This window comes from Falco punctatus, assembly GCF_963210335.1.
Source record: "Falco punctatus genome assembly, chromosome: 3".
Taxonomy (NCBI): Eukaryota; Metazoa; Chordata; class Aves; order Falconiformes; family Falconidae; genus Falco; species Falco punctatus.
The window spans coordinates 52,453,458-52,472,632 of NC_137582.1; the positions used below are offsets into that span (position 1 = coordinate 52,453,458).

The window sequence follows — 19,175 nt, forward strand, 5'->3', positions numbered from 1 at the left end:
CTGCCCCTGCAGCATAGCTCCTGCCCTTGCAGTGAGGGTTTTCTCTCTTCCACTGCCAATTCAGGACCTTCCCTGAGCCCTAAATCTATTTAAAAACAAACAAGGCCATCTGCCAGATAATTCCCTGGCCATCCTTGTGATAGATGTATCTGCAGTCTGCAGCTGTCTTTTGGATAGCCGTTTGAAAGGTTTCATTCCTACGCGTCATGTGGATCAAGGCTTCAGCTGCATGCTCCCTTCCTGAAGGAGGTTTCTTTTGGGTAGTGTGTGTCTACATCACAATCTAGTTCATTTTGGCCAGTCTTCTCAAAAGAGGATGCAATCCTGATACAAATTGGTGGGTCCCCAACGCTCATTCTAGGTCGCAGTTGGAGCTGAGCCACTGGCATGCCTCAGCAGCAAAGCACCTGCTGCCAGAGTGCACTGCTGAGGCTGGAGCTCCTGGGTGGTGGTCTGACCCCACTGTCTGCAGTTGTGGTGGTGGCTTTTCATTCATGGCATGCTGTACCTTTCCTAGCCGGGAGTGTTTGCTGCAGAGTGCTACAGTGATGTTGTGCTTGGAAAGATGTTGGGGTTTGGCAGGGGTGCTTTCCACCGAATGCACGGTGGCCCTGCACATTCATTCGTATCGATGCATGTTTTCCGGGCTACCTCACATTCCTACTTGACAGGAACACTTTGAGCGTAGACCTTTATTTCAGTGTTATCACACCCAAGCTTCGTACAACTGATGAAAGTTCAATTATATGTGAAGTGACTATTAAAGCATCAGGGCTCATCTGGGGGTCTGGGCCTCCCCTCCCCTTTTCACTTAAAATTGTGCTAAATCCCTTAATGTTGGGAAGAAATCGTACATTCATCAGGTGGAGCGTTGGAGGCCAGGGTGCAGATAACCGCTTTTACTGCATATGAGACATTGCAGTCCTGTTCTTAAGAACTGCCAGGCAGATTGGGAATCACGGTCACGGTTAATAGCAGCGAATTGCCAGCTCTTGATGGGTGGGTAGTCACTCCTTTCAGTGGTTGCCCCCTGGGGGAGAAGGTAGAAAAACAGAGGGAGGGAATTAGAGTGACTTTGCACAGTTGAGCAGGTTCATGCCGCTGGATCAGTGGCAAGCATTGGCAGGGCTCCACTCTGGGGAGGCTCACAACAACATCACAGTCTCATTTTTACCAATTGGTGTTGCTATAGCCAGTGGTGCACAGGGGGAGAGCAAAGAGAAAGGGGGAAGCCAGGGGGGAGAGTGAAAGCAAGAGTCTGGACTAAATTAAACAAACAAAAGTGCTTGTAAGTAGCATTTAACCCATAACCATTAGCCCAGTGCTGCTAATTGTACTAAACTATATATCTGAAGTTCAGTGTGTGATTAAAGAGTTGGCTCACAAACTCTCTGCATAACCTTAATTTTTTCAAGGTTCTTTGAGTGTAGAATGGCTTATAATAATGATTTTGACTAATACGATTTTTGACATGCAACTTTAATGCTTAACCTTAGTACAACTCCAGAGCATTTCATGTGTATTCAGCTGTAAAGAGTGATGATTTAAAGGGATAATATAAGAAAAAGGTCGTTCTAGAATGAACCTCTAACAAATTGCATAAAGGAAGCTTATTATTCCATGAGTAGAGAGATATGCAGCTTTTCTGATCATTTTTTCTGCTTGGTTCAAAAAATTGTTGAGACATGATTGGGAAAAGAAACAAAAAATGAAATAGAAAACTGCAAGCAGTGAACATTCTTTTGATGGTTATGATTTTGTTGCCACTAAAAATACTCCTCAGTAATGTGGTTGTTCATCTTTCCTCTTGTTTTGGGTGAAGAATTCGTTCCAATAAGAAAATGCTGTTATTGGTTGGAGGATTGCCTCCCGGACCTGACCGGCTACCCAGCAATTTGGTTCAGTATTATGATGATGAAAAGAAGACGTGGAAAATACTGACAAGTAAGTGGTTTATTTTTGTACAGTTGTCTTGATGAATTTAAAAACATGGTTAATCAAATTAGACACTTTATTGATTTGTTTCTCTTCAGAGATTTGTTTATGTATCACAAGGGGCTTCACAATGGAGCAATAAATTGAGATTGCAGAAGATGCTAATTTTATAATAGGTTAGGCCTAAATTAACATTGGCTTAAAATCATTCCAGTAAGTTTTTTAAGTAAACTTGTAAGTCTTTCATACTGCAACATGAATACATGAATATTTATGTACATATGAATAAAATCTGTTCTAGGAAAATAAAAAAGGCACTGTTCGAGACAGTTTTCTCAGATTCAGATCCCTGGTAAGCCATAGTACTAGAGCACACCTTTGATACTCTTTTGCATTTTCATTTCCTTCTTCCAGCTTTATCTGTTGTCCACAATCATTAAAGAAAGGTTTCCTCTGTACTGCTCTGCATCCATTGCTGACAGAAGCATTGGTGGAATATACCAGCTACAATAAACAGTGCATGGAGGCTCCTATCACAAAATTCTTTCCCACCTTCTTTTAAAGGTTGATTGTGTTTTAGAGTAAGTATTATGCCTCGAGCATCGAGATTTGGAACTTATTGTTATGTTGGTTGCGATTCCGAGTCTGACTTGGTCATGGAATCAAATCATAGCTTCTTGAGTGCAGCAGGCTGTGTGTGCATTAGTCCCCTTGTGGCTAAACTGGCTGCATTGGTCAATAAAACTAAATTTTAACTGTCAAAATTGCCCAAAGCAGTATAGATAAAATAATAAATGAGCAATTTTGATCCATAAATCAAAGCCATACTTCTAGAACTGGACAACTGGTAAAACCTGGATTTCCTAATAGACCTGCTTTTTTTCCCTAGTGAAACACATTTTACAGAATTTTGTTATTCATCCCTTATCCAAAGTCCTTTAATGGGATACATCCACATTAATATTATATGCACAGGTTGGGATTAAAAAGAATTAAAAAGGCTGCTGTGATGCAGGACTTGAAATGATGCCTTTGCAAATTGCTTTCTCCCATGGAAAATTTAGGAGCTTTTCTCAAAGTGCTGCAATGTAAAGACTGCTTAGGTATAGATGCCCTGGACTAATATTTGAGGGTATTGTATAAGAATGGCAATTACAAAAGGCCATATGAACTGTACGTTAGAAAAATCTACAGCATCTGTACTAGGGAACATACACGTTTTTCACGTTTTTCAGATTAATGAGATCTAATGCTCACCTCTGCATGCTACTTCTAAGAAAATTCTGAAGATGGTAAGTCAGTGAAAAATCAAACATGTTAGGTAAGGCAGAAGTGTTAAGTTTTTTTTAATTTGTTGCCTCTAATCCAGTGGCTCACCAGGAGAGGCAGGAGAAATGGTTTTCCTGCTTCAAGATCTGAACTCTCCACTGAGTTAAAGTAGAAGCCTTTACTCTGAATCTCAGTGATCTGTAGATGTGTCAGATTTTTAAGAATGACATTTACTCAGTTTTTAGTTACTTACATTGTGATTCTGTCTTCAAGACTGGAAGAAACTGGACCAAGGGGCACGATACCTAAATGTTACTCTGGTTAGAAGTCCATTGCTAGTATTTGAGTAACACCACCATCTATGGTGGTGTTGAGAGATGTTTCTGAATCATTTTATGTAATATTACCAAAAGATTGTAGCCTTTTTTGTGTTACCCCTAACAAAGAGTAAACAAAAATTCTCTTTCCATTCTGGCTAATGCATGTAACCACCCGTGCTGTGATTAAAGGATAATGCATCTGTTACAGTCCTAGCTAGTTCATGTTCAAGCACTTGGTGCTCAGAACTGAAAGTCCTGGAGGTCCCAGGATCTTTCTCAGTGTTGGCTGAGAACGGCTGTCAAATATACAGCCCCCTCGTGACATGAGTAATCCTGTTCTTACAAAACCTTCTAAAAAAGGATGCCCTCTTGGCCTGGACTGCTGTTCAAGGAACACAGAGAAGAATGCTTGTCTTTTCAGACTGAAAAAGACTAAATGTTAGCAGCATGATTTCTTAGAAAATATTATTACTACTCACCAAATAGTAGCAATAATTATTTAAAAAAAAAAAAATGAAAAAAGAGTTTCAAGTATCCCCTGCTTTATTTTCCAACTCAGTATAGGAGAGAATGGGAAGTGGAGACAAGTTGGAGTAGAACTTTTGTCCTGTCCTTTCCATAAAATGTTGAAGGACTCCACAGCACAGGAGTGCAGGGACTTGAAGAACTGTGACTGAGCAGTTTTAGGGAAGACAACAAACTAATCACCTTATAACATGGTGATAGTTGAGGGTATTGTATAAGAATGGCAATTACAAAAGGCCATATGAACTGTATGTTAGAAAAATCTACAGCATCTGTACTAGGGAACATACTATGCTTCACGTTTTTCAGAATAATGAGATCTTCCAGTGCAGTCCTAGTGTTGTATCAACACAGTATGACATTTGTGGTGTGGGGAATTTAAGGACATTGTTCTATCTTTATTTTTCACATGGTTTTTGCAATTCAGGAAGAAGTACATTTGTTTCCTTTCTTTACCCTTTTACCTTTCTCCCAGTCCAAAGTTTTGGAAAATAATTGGTCTGTTTATTCTTATCAGAGACATACAGTTACCAGTGAAGGAGGAAGATTTTTTTTTTCTGTTTCTTTTTCACTTGTTTAGGCAGTGCTGTCAGTCCTGAGGTTGCAGTTCACCCCCAACTCGTCAGTGCAAACGAGGAGTTTGCTCCCTAGTGAACAGGAGCAGAGCAAAAGCCATGTCCTGCTCATAAGATTCTGTGATGGGAAGAATCTTAGTCCTTGAAGCCTGGTTATTTTAGGCTGCTCTATCTTATTATCACCTTAGGTGTATTTGATTTCCTCTTGTACTAGCAAAAGTTTACAAAGTCTTTTCTTTAACTTTCTGTCCTCCGGTAGGCTCCCCTACGCACCGACAAAAAGTCAGGTTTTGCCCTTAGAGGCTTACTGATGCAATGTAAATGTGCACAGAAATTCCCCTTTCCTTCTTCCAAACCCACCTACATTACTGGTTTTTCTGCTGTCTGTTCCAGTGGCATTTGGAGGGTAGGGAAGGTGGGAAAGAAGCTTGCAAACACTTAGCCCTGGGTGCAGTGGCAGGGCCACTGAGGATGAGATAGATGAGAGAAGTCTGAATTTCCTTTCGTCACCCTCTGCTGAGAGAAACCCCAGAAGTTACTCAGCAGGGCCTGCAAACCCATTTGAGAGGGAGCTGCTTGCCTGTTGCCTTTTTCCTTCTCGGCGCAGAAAGGCTGTTGCAAACCGTTCAGTTGCTTAGGGGTCTGTGTCCTGCCTTGTGTGATGCATAAGGAACAGGAGAAGATCAACCATCAGAAACTACTGACTCTGTGTAAGCCATGGCGCTGCAGTTGGAGCTATGAAGACAGTTGCAGGTGGAACAGCACAAGCTATCGAGTATGACAACTCAGCAGAGTAGCAATCTCATTTTGTTCCCACGACAAGAGTAGATCTATTGGCAGGAGATACTGCCCACCTCTCTCTGCCTGGCTAGCCAAAGCACCAAATGCATCAGTACTAATGGGAGTAATTCTAAAGGTATCAGGAAAACAACTTGCCTTGTTCATAGACCCAGAAGAGGAGGGGAAGCATGCACCCATTTCCAATTTTTTAATGTCATCATCTATAGGCAAGAATGCTATGGCTCAAGGGATCGGTAGATTTTTCACAGTCTAGTATTACTGTGTATTTTTCCTGTCTGGTATTTCTTAGAGAGTTCTTTTTTTTTCTTGTTCTTTTTGTTTTTTTTATGTTGGCAACAAAGGATAGAGTCAGAATAAAGAAAAAAAAAAGGAGTAAGTAAGCGGCATTTTGCAAACATTTTCTGCCACCTAATTTTACTTAATGTGGGTACAGTCCTAATCTGAGATCCATAACATGCACATTGCTGTTTAATTTGAAACACTCCTTATTGCACAGTCATGCCTGAGCAAAGTAGAGGCTTTTCGAGACTGTATGGCAAAGTACAGTGAACGTATCTTCACTGTGTGGTTTCTTTTCAGGCTTGCCTACACATGCACAAACACCAGTTCATTTTTTAACTGGATAATACCTATGTCACATAGCAGGAACAGGCTACTACTGCCCAGTGGCACAAACTGAATGGCTGACGGGTGTTTGACAGTCCTTGGTAACAGCAAAAGTTCTGTTCTATTAATGGGGTTTCGTTATTCTATAATATTTCGCAGTCTTCATAACTGTGTACTGAATGTGGGGCAGTGGGGGGGTTCTCTGTGTCACCACCTCATGCCTCACTGCTCAGAACCAGCCACTGCTGCTTGGGTTTTAATTACCAGCTTCGGTCCTGCCAGGAGTCCTTGTTTAATCTTAGAACTCCTTTAGCTGTTTGTTTAACTGCAATGTTTAAGATTAATTAAACTTTAAGGAAGTGAAACAATGTTTTGTTTGTTAGAATTATTGTGTAATAATTGCAAGTTTCAAAATCCAGAGCCTATAAAGATTTTTTGTGTTCAGAATTGCACAGCTCTCCCAAAAACCCTACTGCTAAGGCAATGATGTATTACTTTCACTTTCATTATATGTTTTTAATCAGAGCGTGACTTCACACTAGACAAAGCGATGCTTTATGCATGGTCTCCCTTGTTTTTTGCTAAAATCTTTTGACATGATTAATTTTACTTTAATGCTTTTGTCTTGTTGTAATGGTAAGGATGATGGGTATAAACCAGGGCAAAAAATACATGCTCTTCTGTCATAATGCCTCAAAGCATTTAAAAAATATATTAAATGAAAGAAAAAAATATCACAACAGACTGATCCAACTGGAATTAAATTTCTTGCTACGTGAACAGAGAATGCAAGAAATAAATAAAAATGATGCAGTCATTGTTTTAGTTTTATTTTTTTTATTTTTTCCATAGCAATGTATCCATCTGTCTGATTAGAAGCGATGAGTAGGAGAGAAACTGTGTCTTACAGATTTCTAGGTATACAGCAAATCGTTCTTTCAACCTAAAATTCCTTTTTCTTTACAGCACAAAAGGGTAAAATATTGGAAACGTTACTGAACTTTTACATGGCACTTCCCATCCATGTGAAGCTGCAGCTGCAGCCGGTCTTTCTTTCATATCAGTACTTTGTTTTTCAATAAGATGCTAATTGTAACCTTCCTTTACCTCCCTAGTTAACCGTATCATCTGGGTAAACCAGTGAGCACCAAAATAGTGGCAAACACATGTATGGGCAATAATGCATTTATACCCAGGGAATGCACTACATTTGGGTTTTAAGCCAAGGCCAATGTCATCGTCCAATGAGAAGTATGACATGGATGATATATTTGGATAGGAAGGACAGGGAAATGTCCAGAAGGTCACTAGACTGGAGAATTTAGTCAGTATGACCAGCACCTCATTTCTGGTTACCTCTTTTCCTAGTTATTCCTTAGTCTTATTTTTGTTACCTTGACCCTCATGCCCTTTGCTGGGTGTATTTAAGTCTGTTGTGTTTGTTCAATGTCTAAGGACAAACAATGAATCAAGCACTTCGATTTCCTTCTCCATCCGTCTCCTTCATGCCAGCAGCAATCACACAATATCAAGGAGTTGTCATTTATTTGTCTTCCTCTGACTCACTGATCATAACAAGCAGCCAGTAACCTTTTCATCCTCAGTGCTCTGTTAAAGGCAGTCTGCCTTCTTCCTTCCTTCCCGAGGTTGGCTGTGCTTTCATTTTTCCATGAGGCAGTCTCCACTGCAAGTAGTCTGGTCTGAATGCAACATATTTTCATTTCTGTCATTTTGACTTTTTAAATTTTCCTTGAATATGTTCTGTGGCAGTACAGCCTCCTGTACAGCAGTCCTCCATCTTCAGTAAGAACATTTTGAATGTCAGCCAGCACTTGGGCATACTGGTGGTTCTAGAAACCATTTCATCATCATTATTTATGCATTTTATCCACAGAGAGCTCAAGTAAAAGGAAGGTACAATGGTTTGCTTCGTGTCACAAGTCAGCATCAGAGAACCTGGGTCACTCCACTCGCTAGCCCACATCATTTCTGCTGGTGTAGGTTGTATTTCTTTTTTCTCTGTTTTCTTTAGCCATTCTTAGGTGCTCCATTGTATCAGACTTTCCTACACAGCATGATGCTTGGGCAAATTAATGACAAATCTCCTGTTCCTCTGTTTTTCTGAGATGGCTTTGGAGTCACTAAGAGCTTCCTGTGTTGGAGTGCTTTATCCAGTTTTCTCTTTTCCAAGCTGGTCACTTACAAGACAAACAGTATGATTTACATGCTTACATCAGAGGTTCTTGGGAGAAGTTTCTGAAGGCTTGAGTGTCATCCTAAGTACCTCTAGATGTCTAGCACATATTGTGCCTTTGGAAATATTACATCTTCTAAGTAAATAAATTCATCCACTGTAGAGCTTTTACTTTTTAGAAGAATGATAGTGTGTTAGGAACAAAGGTTTCCTCCTTCAGTTTACCCCCAGTCAATTGGTAACTGAATAGAAGTGATTTGAGTCAGATGGACAGCTTCTCTTGACATATGCCAGTTATAATTTCTTCCCCCCTTTTTTTTTGTCACTTGTGAGAATAGTGCACACTTATGTTAATCAAAACTGTGTCTTGATGAACACTTCTTGGCAGCCCTGATAGATTTCATCTCTCTTACTCCATTTGTCCAGCAGTCAGGGATGCTGCAGCTTCTGCTTCAGTGCTGTGTTGAGGATGTTTTCAGCACTGCATTGAAAACCTGAGCAAGCATTAGCATATTGCTAAGGCAGAAGTCCTTATATTACCTACTAGACAGATTTAATAAATGTGGTATATGTATGTAGAAGTTCAAGTACATGTACATGCATGCACGTGATTATATGTATTCTTCTTCTTAAACAAACACACTGATTGCACTAAAAGCTAATTTTAAATATAAATTCCATCTGTATTTTCCATCCTTACATTTAGGCCCTTTTAAAAGTGTCAAAACTAGGAAAATATGGTCACAGAAGAAGACAGATTCATACACAGAAAAGCTGACTGGTACGACTGTCCAACTTTAAGATTTAGGAGATCAAGGTGGTCAGACACACTGCCAATAAGCCACATGTTTTACACATACAGGGAAGTGAGAATATAGAAGTGAGAAACAGAAATATAGTGAAGAGTATTTTTTTTATGTGTGACATACTAGAGGTTAGCCTCAACTCACATTCTGAGGATGATGCATGGGAATTCAACCATGCAAGTGCCATTAATGGTGCATACCTCCATATCTAAGAGCAAGACAGAGCTCTCAGAATGAGTTAAAAAGGTAGCATGTTCTCACAATGAATGCTCTATTTGTGCATTAAATATTATTTTCTTCTGCACTCCCATTTGAGGTAGCTTTCAAGAAATGCCAGCCCTCTTTCTGTGCATTTTTTTTTTTATTACAGTGTTGTTAGCTTCTGATTTTACATGGGTGTTACTTGACTCTGTGCATCTTTTGTGATAACCTCTGTACTCTTTGCCTTATTTGCGAGTGTGGTGTCTTGCAGATTCTGGATAGCTTTCTCTTCCTGTATTCCTAGTCACTTTATATCTTGCTGTGCCGTGTCTTTGAAATATTAAGTCTTATCTCTGCATTCAGTCTGTTTGTGCTGAAGCCCTCAACAGTCTTTCATCTTCTCTTGGCTATTTTGTGCCCTGTGTGAACATGCACCTCTCTGGAAACCAGGATGTTAATTTTCTTCTGCATATACAAAGATGCCTGAATCTTCTCACCCTTACGCTCAGAAACTTCACTGGCAAACAGTTACTTTCAGGTAGTCCAGAAAAGTTACGCCAATGTCCTGTTCCCTGGCTATGCTCAGACAGGAGTGTTTAGGGTTGAAAACCTGAGAGGGGCAATGGAACAGGACAGAACCGCATTCCAAGACATCCTTAGACAGTACAGAGCTGAGCCATGAGTGGCTGCAAGTAAGAAGGCAGCAGGTGTAAGATAGATGAGTTATCAGATGATCTGTGGCATTTCCACAGCAGATGCTGATGGCAGGCTTCTGCAGAGACATCTTGCAGAGACATCTTACAGAAAAAGCTTCTGGTTGGTGGAGATATAACTCCCTCCTATATCCTTGCAATTACATCAGAACCTTTGACTCAAAATCTTCCTCCTGGATCACAGAACATATCTTCTTCTTCCTCATCTTTCAACTTGAGTTATGTATCTTTACAGATGGCTTGAGGATGACTTCCATTTTGCAGCAACTTGTACTGCTTTGTTCCAAGGAAAAGTGAAAACAAATTCCTTTAAATGTTTTCACAAAACCAGAGTTGTATCAGAATGTCCCTTCTCATTTCAACATCTCTTGTGGTTTGGGGAAGAGGCAGGAACTGAGGTTTGAGTCCCTGCTTTGCTTAAGTCAGAGTACAGTCTTTTAATTTATGAACCTCTCATGTATGTCGCAATGGGTATTTCACAGCTTCGTCAAAGAAAGTTTTGTCCAGCTTTGCAAGGCTAACTACAAACCAGAAACTGCATAGGTACAAATTATAAGTTGCTATGACTTCACCAGCAAACCCAGGTGAGCAACACTTGGGCTTAATGCAGCCCTAGAGGATCTGCAACATTTTGAGTCATCTCAGCCTATGGGCGTCATGTGTCTGCTACGAATACCCATATCCTGGTCCAGTTGGAACTGGGAGCTGTGTTGTCCTCTCTTCTGTCCAAAGCAAGTGTCCCACCTGCCTAGGTATAGATTTCAGTATTTTCACATATTAGAATATTCACATATTCACATAATAGAAATTCACATAATTTCTAGTGAAAGGGAATACTGCCAAAATTGTTCTCACCAGATCTGTTTGTGTAGGTCCCTTAATACTGTTTGGCCACTGTCTCTAAAAAGTCTGCCATCTGGAGTAACTTTCACACACTGTTACGTGGTGGTGTGTGAATGTAGTGCTTCCTGCAAACGTGGCTGTCTGCTTCTTAGATGATTTCAGGTAAAATTTATGTGTTTATTCTTATCTAGTTGCTCTAGGATTTATGTAGCATTAATGGGAGCTAGGCATGTATGGAGATGAAAATGAACTCTGGTGTGTTTTTAGTTGCTTACTTTAGAAAGCATTCCCTTTTTTCAGTATCTAATGTGACATGTTATTTATGTACAAATGGGTTGCAAACAGGATGGCAAAGCAGTGCTAGCTGGGCAAAATGCAATCATAAAAAAATCTCATATAAATCCACAGACTTTTCTGAGAAGCTGATACGTGCTTTATAAATTTTCTTCTCTCAAATGTTCTTAAACAAAAGGCAGTTTCCTTCCAAGAAGTGTTTTGTACACAATTATTTGCAATACAGATTTCAGAAGCCTGCCTTAGATTTCTCGGTTTTGTAAGTGCTATTAATGGCAAGAGATGCACATTTTGCATCCTCAGCTTGTTGTATGTCCTTACTGCGTTGTAGTGGCTCATTGTTTGTAGGAAGTCTTTCTCTTGTCAATTTTCCTCTATTTTCTCACAGCTTGATTAAGTTCCTTTCTCCCTTCCCTTCCTCATCCCTTCCCCCTTCCCTACTGGCTTCCCTGCTCCCGTACCTTTCTTCTGCTTAAGACAGAAATAAAATTTATTACGGAGTTGAGAGAGGTTTTTTCTAAGCTTTCTGTCTCATAGCAGGTGTTGTATGAGCTACTGCTTTCATTTAACTGAATGCTGAAGTATCTGCAGAAGCAGACTAATACGTCTTTACGGGGATGGTCTTCGGTATGTTGTTTTGTCATATTTATATATTGTGATTCTACTCCCAAATGGAGATTGTGCTACTGTAGGATATGCAACTGCAGAATGACTGTTCACACCGAGAAAAAAAGTGTTAACAAATTGAATAGTAATGAATTAACCTGCAGAAAAAGCATTTTGCCCTAGTACACAGAAACCCTGCATAACTAGAGCATATAATTTTAAATGAAGCAGGCTCTAGGAATGCCTCGATGGGTGTGATGTCGATAGTAGCTCATAATTCATGGATATGAATTATGGCTGAATATCAGGAAAAAACTTCCTGACATTGAGATGTATTAGGTTGTGGAATAATCTCCCATGGGAAATGGTGGAAATCCCATTGCTTAAGATCAGACTGAGCACTAGGAAAGGAACAAATCCTGGCCTGGCCTCAATCTTTCAGGGCAAATTAAATAATTGCTTTAACATATGCCTTCCTGTCAATCTAGACAAGTGATGTCTTCTGGTATTCGCTGGGCAGGAGCAAGAGAGGCAGCTGTGGTAAGAGCTACTCTACCTTGCCCCATGACTGCCCCCTCTGCTTGTGAATAGATCACCCCCAGGGGTAAGAAAAAGGGGTGGCTTCGGGCTCCTGCAGAGCTGTCCTGGAGAATCACTGTGCTGCCTTCTTGGGGGCCGTGGCTTGGGACCTGAGGCTCTCAGCTCAGCTCGCAGCTCTGCTACCGGGGGGCTCACACCCACCCTCTGCGTGTGATGTGGGATGCCTCCAGTCCTCCACCTCCGTCTCCTCCAGTGCTGCCCTAAGATTCTTGCTGCTCTTGTGAGTTACCTTAAACTAATGTCCATGAAGGGGTGGGAGGTGCTGTCACAGTCTCCCCAGGTGGTCTCTTTATAACAGGGCACCAAGGCAGGGTGTTGAATGCAGTAAGTCTTGTCACAAGAGTGTTTGAGCATGCAAAGCCTAATCAGGTGGTGTTGGTGGACTGGGGTGAGTGGCAAAAGCCCAAAGTGGGGTGGTCTTGTCCGCAGTGCCTGCAGGGAGCAGTGTGTGAGATTAGCTGGGCTGTGGTTTTGCACAGAGGGGGTGGCTGTTTTCCAGCTGTGGTGCCCTGAACTAACCTGCATCCATCAGAACTGCACGTCAGGGCTGAGGCGTGGGAGTGAACCCGGCACCTTTAGCGTGAGAGACCCCCGCTCAGCATCCTTGGGAGCCGGTAAGAGGGACCACAAAAGGGAATTGGGATTTTTTCTGCAGTGTGAACATCTGTTTTCCGTGAGCTGGGTAAGCCTACCCAGATGCTCACTGAGCTCAGCAAACACCCAGAGCTGATGTAAGCCTGCCATTTTCAGTACCAAATTATCTGTGACTGAATCATTTAAAAATGTCCCATTTTGTTACAAGTAGATGATGTATTTAATGCACACGATTTAGCTTTAATTTGGGGGGGGGGGGGAAGTCTTCAACTCTGAGATGGCTGCAGCTAAAACTATTAAAACAAGCTTGTTTCCTTGTGAGTAAAAACTAGACAAATGCAAGTGAAGTGACAGGTTTTCAGTGATGGCAATAACTAGCACCTTAATGTATACAGGTAGGTCAATGTTTTGACTTCTGATAATTTAAAAAAAAATAAAAAGGAAAAAGAAAAAAAAGGTTGACTCTAAAACTTGAAACTAGGAGATGTTAAATGCTCCTCCCTGGGTTAAGCATGAAAGAAAATAATGAGAGATGCTTTTGCATCACTTTTAGGTGGGGAGGCTTGGCAAATTATGTTGTTAGAAATCATTAAAGTAGATTTAAATAGAATTACCATGATAAGTGATGTAAAAGCCATGTTTCTTCTCTTCCCCTCCCTCCCCCCCAAGTTTTACAGGCAGAAGAACAGAACGTGCATCTCTGATCTATACTCACCAGCAGCTGCTTGCTTGCTGGTCAAGAATTACAGCTGCTCTATGTGCACAGCTTTCACAAACATATATACCATATGTAAAAGATACTTTTCTGATTGAAATTACATGAAAGGAATGTCAAAGAGCTGCCAGATCAGAAAGAAAGAACCAGATTTTTTTTTCCTTGACATGTCATTAAAGACTAACAAAAAAGAAGTCCAATTAAAGGTCATGGAGCAGTCTTCTGCCCTCATGCATGTGAAAGGCATTGTGCAGGCATAACTAAGGCAGAATTTGACTCCCAAATTAACTCATTTACTGGATGTAAAACTGAAAGAAAATCCTTATGACCAGCTTGTAAGTGTGTATATAATGAAAAATTACAACAGCAGAAAAATGTATTCATATCATATCTCTAATTCAGCAAAATATTAATCACACTGATGTTCAGCAGTGTGTTTAAATACATGCTTAAGTACTTCACTAAGTACTGCCTGTAAACAACTCTATATGACAGTGCATTAACATAGGACCCAGTTTATCTGTATACTTTCTCCAGAGAACTACAATTATTTAAGCACTGCGGCAGCCAGTAGCACAGTGCTGGATAACTTGTGGTGTCCAAATCCCAGCCTTCTGGCTAGTCCCAGTGCAGTCCTTGTCTCCCACCTGCATTACCACTAATGTCTGCACAAGTTTGTTTAAACTTTGTTTTATTCAACAGAATGACAACTGCTGGAATCAGCTGGGCATTTACTAGCTCCCATTAACTTCAGCTCCAGGAAGGAAAGATATGTCCAGGGCAGAATTGTCCCATGTAAGGGTTTATACAGTGCTTAAGCTTCCAACTTGTAAGTCCTGCTAACGTGCAGGGTGTTTCAGGAGCTTTCTGCACTGGGGCACATTTCACCCAGCAAGGTTGGAGCCACTGTCCTCCTGTCAGCTCTTGGGCTGTCTCCAGTGCAGCTCCAAGAAATTATCATTTCAGCACTCAGAAGTTTGATTTTTCTTAACTGCAAAGATTTACAACAGCAATAAAGCCCTGACATAGCATCCCTTTTCTTGAAACCATGATTTGGCTTCACTCCAGCTGCTTGATTTTAACAGCCTGGCCTCCTCTCAGAGAGGCAGGGCTGCTGCTGTGGAAAGGGGTTTGTCCCCAGGTAAAACAGTGCTGGTACCCGCCTGAAGCAGTTGCAGTCACTTGAAGGCTTTCATTTGAAACTTTAAATACTGGAAAATAATTCATTGTTCTCAGAGAGAATAAATGATCTCTTAGAGAAAAGTCCTCTGGCTTTACATGGCACAAAACATTAGTGTTCAACAGGAATGAAGATACATCTTTAAGTAATAGAAGAATTTGTCTGAATAATGCTAAACTCACTGATTTTGGAGGAAATGTTTTTCTACAGAAAGCTTCTATTGATCTATCTCCTATTGATTTTCACAAAAAAAATTCTTCCAGGGCTGGCCATTTAACTGTATGAATACCACAGTGATTTGCCTTTGCTTCTGAAGTCACTATTACCTTCTTGCTGTATGCAAGAAGTGTTCTTGAGAGCTCTGTGTTTCCTCTGATGCTCAGAGGCTTTGCAGAATCCTGCAAGGGTTACGTAGCAGTGGGATGCTGGAGCTGCCTGTGGGTGCCCAGCCGGCGACAGAAAGCCTCTTCCTCTTTGCAGAAGCAAGGCTGTCGGGGTAGCACCAAATTACTGGAAGACTAATGAATGCGCACCAATTCTGGGTGTAGGGAACCCCGTGGAGGGTGCAGGCAGGGTTGAGGAGTAGGTGGTTTCACAGGGGTTGCATAGTTGGACACGGATTGCAGATGGCCAGAGCTGCCCACTGGGTCTGCAGCTGGAATTCATTCTGGGTGGGCTCTAGAGGCTAACGCAAAAATGTCATGCAATTGTCACAGGAAAAAAATGCAAGCAGAGTCAAGTCTACCTATTAGGGGTAAGAAAGGTGAACTGTATGGATGAAACTCATACCACTCCATGAATTCTGGGGCGAAATCTATTACGAGTTTAATGTCTGCTCTACTAAAAAATTATTTGTGATTGTCAGACAGATACTAAGAATCTGGAAAGAAGTATTTGATTTGCCCATTTGTTGATTGTTTCTATATGCATTTGTAACATGCTGTTTCCTGCCACCAGGGGATACAGCACCTGCTGAACTGAGGCCCCAGAACAACTGGGAGCTTTAAAACAAAAAGAGAACCTGAAAGTACACCAGTTGGGGCTAAGTCAGTAGCATGAAGTTAGTTCAGGTATCGCCATACCATACCGTAACAGTTTTGGTACTCACAGTTCTACCCTGGGACTGTCCCTTCAGAGTGCAACAATACTGTCCTTTGTCACGTGTCGAAATAAAGTCCAACTGAGTACCTAATTCTGATTATTTCAGGGAAGTTGCTGCAGAGTTACATTAGCAGTGTTGCCAACAATTTTATCTCTGATCTTGCACATTTAGTATATTAAGACAAAGCTTTGTGAGTCTACTGATTATTTTTTAAATGGGAGGTTTTGATCTTATGGTTGAAATTTAAAAGCAAATTGAAAGTAAATTGAAGACAGTAAATTGAAGGGGCATCAAACATATGCAGTGTCTTGGATTTAGTGGTCTGGATTGTAATTTTTGAAAACGTTTTGGGTTATCAGCACTTGTGCTGTAGAGTAGGGAGCAAATAACTAAGCCCATGAGATTTGTAATGCAATTTGAAGACAAGATTTTTGCAAAAATGCTTAGTATTCATGTTTATCAAAATATGTTTATGTACCCTGGTACTGCAATAGGAGAATACGTATTTGTGAACAGTGACATGGATCTCAGCAAGTATCTCAAAGAGGTTTTTGTAATCACTCAGGTTACATCCCTCTACATCCTGCAGAGCAGCAAAAGGTACTCCTTTTCGTCAGGAAACAAAATAAATCAGACTTAGCATTCGAAAGCCTACATATTGCTGATCATATGGAGCTGTCTTTGCAGACTCAGTGTCTCAAGTTCAGCTTTAATGACTCTACAGAATTTTAGCAAAGTTATTTCTCTAATAAAAATGCCACTTTGCTTCTTGACATAGTTACAGTCAATGCAAAATTTCTGTGGTTTTTTACTGTGTAAATAAAGTAGACGGTTCTAAAGGGTAGGCTGATTTCACGAGCTCATTTTGCAGGTAGTTGTTGTTATATTGTTTGTCATCTATGGAATTTTTTTAGTTTAAATTTTTTGTAATTTTGTTATGGTCAAGAGATTGCAAGAGATCCAGCTCATCTTCTTTTCTCCAAGGTAGCACCCACCAATTGAGCCACCATGCCTGCTAGTTCTCATGTTCCTGGGTGGTTACAAATGTAAGGTAAAATGTGCTCTTTAAAACAATCTAATCAGTGCTTTAAGGTAGGTTAAGCTAGTGGCTTTTTCTAATTGTGAGAGACTAGAAGCAATTTCTGCAGCCTAGCTGATAAGTGGTGACTTTCACAAGCACAGTGCTAAATCAAAGCAATTGCGTTCATCATCTGTTCCTGCTTCGTAGTATGAATCAAAACTGTATCAACGGTAACTTAATTTGTGTAAAACCGCATTTATTTTAGCCAGGTGTGGATCGGCAGTGCCCATATGAATATGTATATGATCAAATGCACTGCATTTGGGATTATATTCTGTCTTTATTAATTTATAGGAAGACTGCAAACTTCTCAGACAGGATCGGTCTGCATTAATGTCAGGTAATGATGCACTGCACATTTTGTCTGTTTTTGCAATGAATTAAAAGAAGAACTTCTCAAGTGCACTTTTTTATTTTACTTCCTTTGTGTTTCTTTTTCTGCCATGTTTTTTCCATCTGTTTCTCTTTGTGAAAAATGCAGATTCATCAGGAATGAAGGTTGAGTTGAGTTTTCACCTGCAGGGTATGCGACAGGAATACTGTTGGGCAGCCCAAATCTGTCTACCCATGCTTGTCTCCCAGTTCACAGCTAAGATGTAATCTTGCCTAATCAAGTGCTGCACTGCCACTTGGGTGTTACCCCTCTGTGTGTGGCTCTTTCAAGGTGGCTTTTGAGACAGTAGCAGGGATATAGGCCTGTGAAGTGCCAGCCGTGACAGGCTGCAAAATGCAAGTTATCCCGTTGCTGGGGTAAAGAGAACTTGAGGGTGTGCTTCCCCCTGTCAGTGCTGCCTGCCCCATGTCAGGAGCATCCGCAGCAGCTGCCCTCTATAGTCTTCCTCTGCTGGGCAGGAGGAGGACTTTCTTTACCTGTGCCAGACAAGCAAAAGAAAAGACTGACTTCAAAATGATCCTGGCTTTTTACTGTTCTTCTCTTGGCCATGGAGAAGAGCGAGAAGAGGATTCTGCAGGAGCTTACAGGGCTGGGCTGGGTCGTAAGAAGGTGCAGTGTAGAGGATCTAGGATTTTCATGGGAGGCTAGGAGAAGCTGGGTGTTGGGAAGGAGACCTTGGCTCTATTTTATATACAGGTTAAATAATAAGTAGTGTTGCTGGGATGGGTGATGCCTTGAGAACAGTTCCTTCTTGTAAGCAGTTGGGAAAGAGAGGTGTAATTCAGCAGTGCCTTCAGACATTCCTGATGGAATAGGCATTCTTCAGCTTTTCTGCATGCCTTCCCCAGAAAATCATTCTTTAGGGAGGTGAGAAGAGAGCTGTAATCTGGCCACCTTTGTGCACTGTGTTTCCATTGGAAAGGATTGACTATTTCAGAAAGAATTCTTTGTTTTCCTTTCATTCCGTAGGTTATTTTTTTGTATCACTTGTTTCCTCACCTCCTCTTTCCCCTTCCTTACCCCTGTAATGAGGAAGCACGCTCTTTGTCAAAAGCGAGCATGTCGTTTTACCCAGCTTCCAGATCATTATTAAGAGAGAGAGGGAGAGAGATTTGGCGGCGTATTGGTGAGGAAGGGAACTGTGCCTGCTATATTTCACTGGGACTGGCGCGTGGAGTAGAAAAGCAGATGTGTGTGGACTGCCAGAGAAATCGCTGACTGATCTTCGTGCAGTCTGGGTTCGGGGAGCTGAGACAAGACAAGGCAAAGCAGGTATGACTGATAACCGTGCCAAAGCCTGAGCACCTGCCGTGCCTATTGCAGGCAGCGGGAGCCGGGGAGGGCTCAGCATCTGCCAGGATTGATGCACCGAGCATTTGCTGGGGTTTGTGTACTCCATTTGATTTCTTCCCTTTCACGCCGAACACGAGGAACAAGCAGAAGTTAACTGCTTGGGAGGAAGCTGGCTATGTCTTTTTTTGTGCTGCGTTTCACCTCTTTTGTTTTTTGGTTGGCTGCAAAACCTGAAGCCAAATGATTGAAATGCCTCTACCGGGGAGGGGGGAGCCGAGCACACCGCACCCCATCTAGTGGCTCAGCCTCGAACTGCCGGCGAGAAGGGAATGCGGCAGGAGGAGGAGGAGGAGGAGGAGGAGGAGGAGGAGGGCTCCTGCAACTCCTGCCGTGGGCTTTCGGACTCCACAGCACCTACCTGGGTGATTCAGGGATGCTGAAGCAGCTGCAGGGTAGGCAGGCGTTAGCTGCCTGTCAGACCTGGGGTGGATCACCCCCAAGGGGCTTGCACCAGGCTTGAGAAGAGCG

General features: G+C 41.6%; 1 protein-coding gene across 1 annotated transcript in view; it reads left to right on the forward strand.

Moving 5' to 3' along the window:
* The window catches only part of KLHL14 (kelch like family member 14), an 85,649-nt gene that overhangs the window by 16,904 nt on the left and 49,570 nt on the right, over positions 1-19,175 (forward strand). Inside the window, 1 exon segment of the mRNA XM_080381530.1 lies at positions 1,823-1,944. Coding sequence (XP_080237656.1) covers positions 1,823-1,944 — 122 coding nt within the window.